This window comes from Octodon degus, unplaced genomic scaffold (genome assembly GCF_000260255.1).
Source record: "Octodon degus isolate 3935 unplaced genomic scaffold, OctDeg1.0 scaffold00005, whole genome shotgun sequence".
Taxonomy (NCBI): domain Eukaryota; kingdom Metazoa; phylum Chordata; class Mammalia; order Rodentia; family Octodontidae; genus Octodon; species Octodon degus.
The window spans coordinates 23,148,815-23,156,179 of NW_004524581.1; the positions used below are offsets into that span (position 1 = coordinate 23,148,815).

Sequence of the window (7,365 nt, forward strand, 5' to 3'; positions counted from 1 at the left end):
TTTTTGAGACAGGGTCTTGCTATGCAGTTCAGGATGGCCTTGTGCTCACTTTTGTAACCCCTAGGCTGGTCTCAAACTTGCAGCAGTCCTCCTGTCTCAACCTCCTTAGTGCTGGGATTACAGGCATACATCACCACGCCCAGTTCTGGGGCTGGCACGGCCTGCCCTTGGTTCCCAGGTCAGCATGGCATACGGGGATGGAGATGGGACTCAGGTCCTTGTGCTTTCCGGGTAGGTGTTTATGCCTCTGAGCTATCTCTCCGGCCCCTTGGTTTGTTTTTTTTGTTTTTTTTTTAACCGGAACCAAACTCAGGACCTTGCCAGGCAGACACTGTGCCTCAGAGCTATATCCCCAACCCTTGGCTTTTCTAACTAATGATAGCTGCAAAGTAACAGCAGACTAGATACCAACCATTATTCATGGAGGGAAAGCCTGAGAGAAAAGAATGTTTATTTGTGGGTGGCATTTGTGTCTGTGTGAGTGTGATCCAGGCAGGATACCGGATATATTTACCCATCTACAGGGCTGTTGGGCACAACACAGGCCTAAGGCCTGAGCTTGCCTACTGCTGTGTAAATCAAGTATATCCTGTAGCCCCACTCCATCATCTAGTCCTTAATCCTTCAAGCATGCAGGGAACAGGGCCACACAGAGGAGGATAGCCAAATGAGAATTGTCATCAACGAGAATCCAGGTTCCTAGCACCTTCTTGCATGCTGTTTTAAAAAGTTAGGATCCAAGAGCCTGCGAGATAGCCCAGTGGCATAAGTGCCTGCCTGGCAAGCACAAGGTACAAGTTCAATCTGGGGCACTGCAAAAAACAAACAAAAACAAAACAAAACAACCAGAGGCAGGATCCAGGTGTGGTGGTGCTTCCCTGCAGTCCCAGCACTTGGGAGGCTGAGACAGGATGGCTATCAGTTGGAGGCCCTCCTCGATCATATAGCAAGACCCTGTCTCTAAATAAATTAAATCAAAGGCAAGAATGAAAAATGTCATGTTGGGCTGGTGAGATGACTCCGTGATCTGGAGCACCTACTTAGAACAAGTTTAGCAAAGCACAGGGACTGCGGTTCAATCCCAGCACCACATGCCAGCCGGCCCTGCCCTCTGGTGGGCTGAGCTGGCCACACACACACACACACACACACATTAAAAAAATTTTAGAAAAATGTCATGTTTATGACCAGCACTACTTCAACAACTATACTTAGACATCTAAATAGCTTATTTTTTTGGTGGTACCAGGGTTTGAACTCAGGACCTTGCGCTTGCCAGGCAAGCACTTTTTCCACTGAGCTATCTCCCTGGCCCCCTAAATAGCTTCTTGTCTCTCTGGTGGTGAGGGATAGACATATCTTAAAACATGTAAATCTAAAGGTGGGGGGTTGCTGCCGGTTACCTCAGTTGTTTAAGTGCCTGCCCATGCAAACACAGTCAGGTGCAGGATACCGAAGTTTGATTCCCAGCTCCACCTGCCTTACCAGACCTGCCCTTCAGGGTGTCTGAGCAACAACAACAACAACAAAAAATAATAATAATAATCCTTTGGGGGCCAGGGAGATGGCTCAGTAGGATAAGCGCTTGACTGGCAAATGCAAGGATCAGAGTTCAATCCCTGGTTGCGCCCCCCCAAAAAAATAATAATCCTTTGGAGTGCTGGTGAGATGGCTCAGTGGTCTAAAGCATCTACTTAGAACAAGCTTAGCAAAGCACAGGGACCGCGGTTCAATCCCCAGCACCACATGCCACCCGGCCCCGTCCCCTGGTGGGCTGAGCTGGCCACACACACACACACACACACACACACAAATAAATAATGAAAAAAATAATAATCCTTTGGGCCAGGGAGATAGCTCATCAGCCTAAGCACCTGCCTAGCAAGCGCAAGGTCCTGAGTTTGATCCCTGGTACTGCAAAAAATAAAATAAATACATAAATAAAGGTCAAGGTTTAGCTCAGCAGCATAAGCACCTGCCTGGCAAGCACAAGGTCCTGAGTTTGACTCCCAGTACCAAAAAAAAAAAGTAAATATAATATTCCCTTTTCAGGCAATGTATTCTACACAAAATAGGTTAACACAAGGTCCTCAGCTGTGGAGGGGAGAAAGCAAGCTCCAGAAAGAGAACGTTGTCACCATCCAATCCGTTGATTATAAATGAAATCTAGTAATTTAACAGCTGGGGATGTGGCCTGCCACCCTCAAATGGAGGGAAGGCAAGGATGGAAATCTAACAGCACCGGCACCGGTTGGAGGCTGGTGGTTCAGCACCCAGGACCCTCTCTCTGCCTGCCCTGCGGCCTGTCTTCCTTCAGGACGCGGGATTTGCTGGGGAAAGCACCCGGGCTTGGAAGGAAGAGGAAAGCTGTTTTGTGGGACTAGGACAGGATAAGAAGCTGTGGGACACAGGTTTCAGATTGGATGTGTCGGGAAGGGTGTGGTGGCACCAAAGCACTCCAAGGCTTGTGAATCACATGTAGTAAATCAGCCAGCAGCCACTACATACTCATAAGCATGTATGAGACAGTTTTATAATCCTACCACTCCCTCTACAACGTTCCCAGCAAGCCTCAAACCTTAGTGCCTATTGCTGTGGGGCGCAAACTACGAGTTCCGCGGAGAAGCGGACGCTTTCCTAAATACTCCAGCGACAGCTCCCTGGCCTGGGCTGAGCACTCGAGGGCACAGGGGCTTAGTGACCAGACTGTTTATAAATGCGGTGCAGTGGGAAAATGCCATTCGGCAGTAGAGCAAGTCCTTCCAAGGGCGCATGCGTAGAGACCACGCAACCGCAGCGATTATAGACCCTGGAGCCGAGCGAGGAACTATCCCGATTACCCCGGGAGCGGCGTACCCAACTCCCACTTTCCCGCGCGCCGCTGCGGGAACCGGAAACGGTTCTCCTGCCCGGGCTTCCTTCCGGCTCGCTGGCTCCGGAAGCTGCGGCCAGCTGGTTGATGTCCAGTCGCCATGGCGCTGGCTGTCCTGCGAGTCCTGGAGCCCTTCCCGGCAGAGACACCGCCGCTGGCCGTGCTGCTGCCCCCCGGGGGGCCATGGCCTGCGGCAGGGCCCGGCCTAGTGCTGGCGCTGCGGCCTGCGAGCGAGGGCCCGACGGGGCCGGCTCTGCTCGTGGCGGCCCTGGAAGGACCTGGTGCAGAGGCCGAGGCGCGCGGCCCGGGACCCCCGCAGCTGCTCGTCAGCTGCGCGCTGCTGCAGCTCATGGCTCTGGGCTCCGGGGCGCGGGTGCGGGCGCGGCCAGTGCGGCGGCCCCCAGCGCTCGGCTGGGCGCTGCTGGGCTCCTCGCCTGGGCCGGGGCTCGCGCCTCGGCTGGGGCCGCTGCTGGTGAGACGCGGGGAGACCCTTCCGGTGCCGGGGCCGCGCGTCCTGGAAACGCGGCCGGCGCTACAGGGACTGCTGGGCCCGGGGACGCGGCTGGCCGTGACTGAGCTCCGAGGACGTAGCAGACCTGGCCCGGAGCCGGGGGACAGCATCAGGCCCCCGCCCCCGCCGGTGGTGTCGTCCTTTGCAGCTCCCAGCACGGCGCGGCAGCTCCAGGGAGCGCTGGGAGGGACCGGAGATGCGCTGGGCGTGAGCCGGACCTGCCTCCGCGGCCTTGGCCTTTTCCAGGGCGAGTGGGTGTGGGTGACCCGGGCTGGAGAGTCGCCAGACACTGTCCAGCCGCATCTGGCCAAAGTGGAGGTCCTGGAGCCTCCCTGGGACCTCGTTGAGAGGCTGGGACCCAGTTCCGGGCAGCCCCGAGAGCAACTGGCCGACCGCCTGGCGTTCGTGCCTGCCGCGCTGGCTTTTAATCTCGGCTGTGACCCCCTGGAAGTAGGAGAGCTCAGAATTCAGGTAGGGATGCTGCCCTCTTTCTTATGCCATCAACGCAAGGGTAGAGCTATCCGAATTAAAACAACTCCTTACTATTTTAGACTTTTCACTTGCTGTTGCTTTAGCCTTACCATTCCTAGCAATCAAACATATCAGCCACCATAGTGAAGTGCTTGGGAAAGGGCTTTCAGCCGTTCACGAGTTAGATGTGGTTGACAGTCAAGTTACCAAGTGTTTGCAGCAATCTGCTGGGTCTAAGCAGGTGTTCATGGGATTGTGAAGCACATCAGGCGTTGTGCTGGATAGTCTAGATATTCTTCATTTAACAACCTATGTATCTCCGAGCCCTGCAAGACAGCTCAGCGGACTAAAGCGCCCGCTCAGGCAAGGGCTGACGGTAGTGCCACATGCCACGCAAGCCCCGCCCCCAGGGCAGGCTGAGCAGGCCACAGAGTCCCGGTGTGGTGGCACACACGCCTGAAATACCAGTGCCTGTATTCCCAGCGCTGCAGAGGCTGAAAACACGAGGATCACTATGAGTCCGAACTGCGTAGTGAGACCCTGTAACAACCAAATACATTAAAAACAACAAAAACTTACCTGTTTAACGACTATTCCAAATTACTATCTGCAGATTGGAATTTTCCCTCTTTTATGCGCAATTCTATATAATTTATTGGTAAAGCATACCATACAGTACTATATGGTAAAATCAGAAAAAAAGGACAGTATTGAGGTTTTGTGTCATATGTTATAGTAGTGCATGTAAGAGTTATACAAGTGAAAGCAAAGTCATCAAGTTAGTTTCCTTTGACCATTTTTTGTTCTGAAGATTGTGCATGCTACATAGACAATTCCTCATTTAGCAAGCAATTCATTTAATGACCTAACCACAGGAACAGATTCAGTTCAGGCTAGCCTTGAGCTTACTTTGTAACCCAAGCTGGCCTCAAACTTGCAAAGATCCTCCTGCCTCAGCCTCCTGACTGCTGGGATTACAGGCATGCACCTAAGCATCATCTTCATAAAGCCTTTCTTAATCTCATTGCCACAAATTTGACATTATTTTTTGCTCACTAGCATTTTGTTCCTTTTTTTTTTTTTTTTCTTTTTTATGGTACCGGGGATTGAACTCAGGACGTTGCTCTTGCCAGGCAAGTGCTTATTCTACTGAACCATCTCCCCAGCCCTTGTTCCTTTCTCATAGTGTTTATTCTGCCTGCCTTGTTATGATTAGATAATAGGCATAGTTTTCCAGTGTGCATTGTAAATTCTTTGAAGGATGGAGCTTTTATTGTCTTTGGTGCCTGGTGTATTTTAATGCTTTGTTAAATACATCCAAAGGTTTTTAAAATCTTGACTTCTGCCTCTGTTTCAAGAAGATATTTGCAATATTTAATTTTTGGGAGGAGGGGGCTGGAAAGATAGTAGAATAAGCGAGGGGCCTGAATTCAATCCCCAGTTCTGCCAAAAATTTTAAAAAAAAAAATTTTTTTTTAACTAATTTTTGGGAGGGTTTTGAGACAAGGCCTCACTGTATAGTGCAGGCTCACCTTGATCTCACTGTGTAACCCAAGCTCGGGTTCAAGGCAATCCTCCTGCCTCAGGCTCCTCAGTGCTGGGATTGTAGGTAAGCCCCACCATACCCAGCAATATTTGTAACGTTTAAGGATATAGACGTACAGCTTAGGCTGTTGCTATCCACTAGGCGCTGGATGGCTCTTTAAGTTGCAGGATCAAGCCTGGTGGCATATGCCTGTAATCCAAGCATTCTGAGAAGCTGAGGTGTGAGAATTGCCAGCTCAGGCTTAGCCTGGACAGCTTTAACAGCTTAGTGAGACCCTGTCTCAAAATGAAAAAAGGGCTGAAGATGCAGCTCAGCTCAGAGGCTCTAGATTTAATCTCAGCATTGCTAAAAAATTTAAACTGCAAAGCTGGAGAAAGAAAATATACAGGCCCTCTGCATTTAATGACACAGTTCCATTCCTGTCACCTGAGCACTGCGCAGTCTGCAAAGCTCTCAGTCTTGTGGGGCTGTATTACTGGTTGTCCACAGCTGTATGTGCCTGGCCATGACTGCTGTAATGGGTACCAGGAAGCAACATGACCCCGTGTCTTGACTTTATCTCTAAAAGTAATGTTTAACAGGTCATTACATGAATCGGTTGCTAAAGAAGGAATTGTATATAGTATATACATTACAATATTCAGAACAAAAAAGTACTTGGGAAACTCCAACTTGATGCCTTTGCTTTTATTTGCATAACTCTTGCATGAAGTACTATAATGTATAACAACATAAAACAACAGTAATGTGCAGTACAATCAGCAAAAACTACAAAAACAAAGTGTACTATACAAAAAAAAATACATTGATACTCTATGAACAGGATATACAAATTTGTACCAAAAGAAGATGAGTTGGGCCGGGGAGATGGCTCAGTAGGATAAGCGCTTGACTGGCAAACGCAAAGATCTGAGTTCAATCCCCGGTTCCACAAAAAAAAAAGAAGATGAGTCATTGGGTCTGGGGAGATAGCTCAGTAGAATAAGCACTTGCCTGGCAAGTGCAAGGTCCTAAGTTCAATCCCTGTAGGGGGGGGGGAGTCTTAAGTCTGAACAGACATGAAGCAGGTGCGTCGTTAAACAAGGAATATCTGCATATCAATGGAAGTAGCTGTGGTTTCCTTCTAGATGGAGGAGAAACTGATCTAGTACTCAGGATAGAGTTCATTTATCAGAACCAACCGTTTTAGCTTCATTAAGATCATGTCTTTGGGCTAGGGAGATGGCTCAATAGAATAAGTGCTTCCCTGGCAAGTGCAATCTCCAGTTCCACCAAAAAAAAAAGAAAGAAAGAAAGCGTGTCTTTTTCCTGTAGCGTGAGTTCAGAGTCCACTAATGTCCACTTGGTAGCCCATTGGCTGCCAAGCAACATTCCAAGTCCTTGTGGAAATACTTTGCCCTCTCACTAGTTGTAGGCCAATTTAAAGGTATACCAGAAAGGTTCCTATTATTGGGGAGATTTTTGGAGCTAAAGTCAAGACACGAGGTCATGCTGCTTCCTGGTACCCACTAGAGCAGTCATGGCCAGGCCACATACACCTGTGGACAACCAGTAATACATCCCCACAAGACGGTAAGCTTTGAACACTTAGTAATAATTTGATGCTTCAACTGTGCAGTGCTCAGCAGACTACATAGGTGAAAGTAGAACCATGCGTGGGGGAGGGCCCAGTACTGGGCCAACTCCGCGGCATGCACTGGGTGCTCCATGTGCTTGTGGGAGTTGGCAAGTAAAATGTCATCACGCCCAGGAATCCTAGTTCAGGCTTCCTGCAGGTGTGCGCACCTGTGAACACAGGCATTGGTTGGCGTGAAGCAGAGATGTAAAGGTTCTAATTTCATTATTAAATTTATGCTTGTGGGGTTTTTTTTTAAGAGTAGTTATTTATTTATTTATTTATTTATTATTTTTTGGTGGAACCAGGGCTTGAACTCAGGCCCTTGCACTTGCCAGGGAAGCGCTTAT

General features: G+C 49.4%; 1 protein-coding gene across 2 annotated transcripts in view; it reads left to right on the forward strand.

Moving 5' to 3' along the window:
• The first annotated feature begins 2,910 nt into the window (after positions 1–2,910).
• The window catches only part of Pex6 (peroxisomal biogenesis factor 6), a 16,750-nt gene continuing 12,295 nt past the window's right edge, over positions 2,911–7,365 (forward strand). For both annotated transcript variants that reach the window (XM_004624420.2, XM_023719815.1), the window contains exon 1: positions 2,911–3,854. In XM_004624420.2, the coding sequence (XP_004624477.1) occupies positions 2,973–3,854 (882 nt within the window). In that variant the 5' untranslated portion in view covers positions 2,911–2,972. The remainder of the gene's footprint in view (positions 3,855–7,365) is intronic.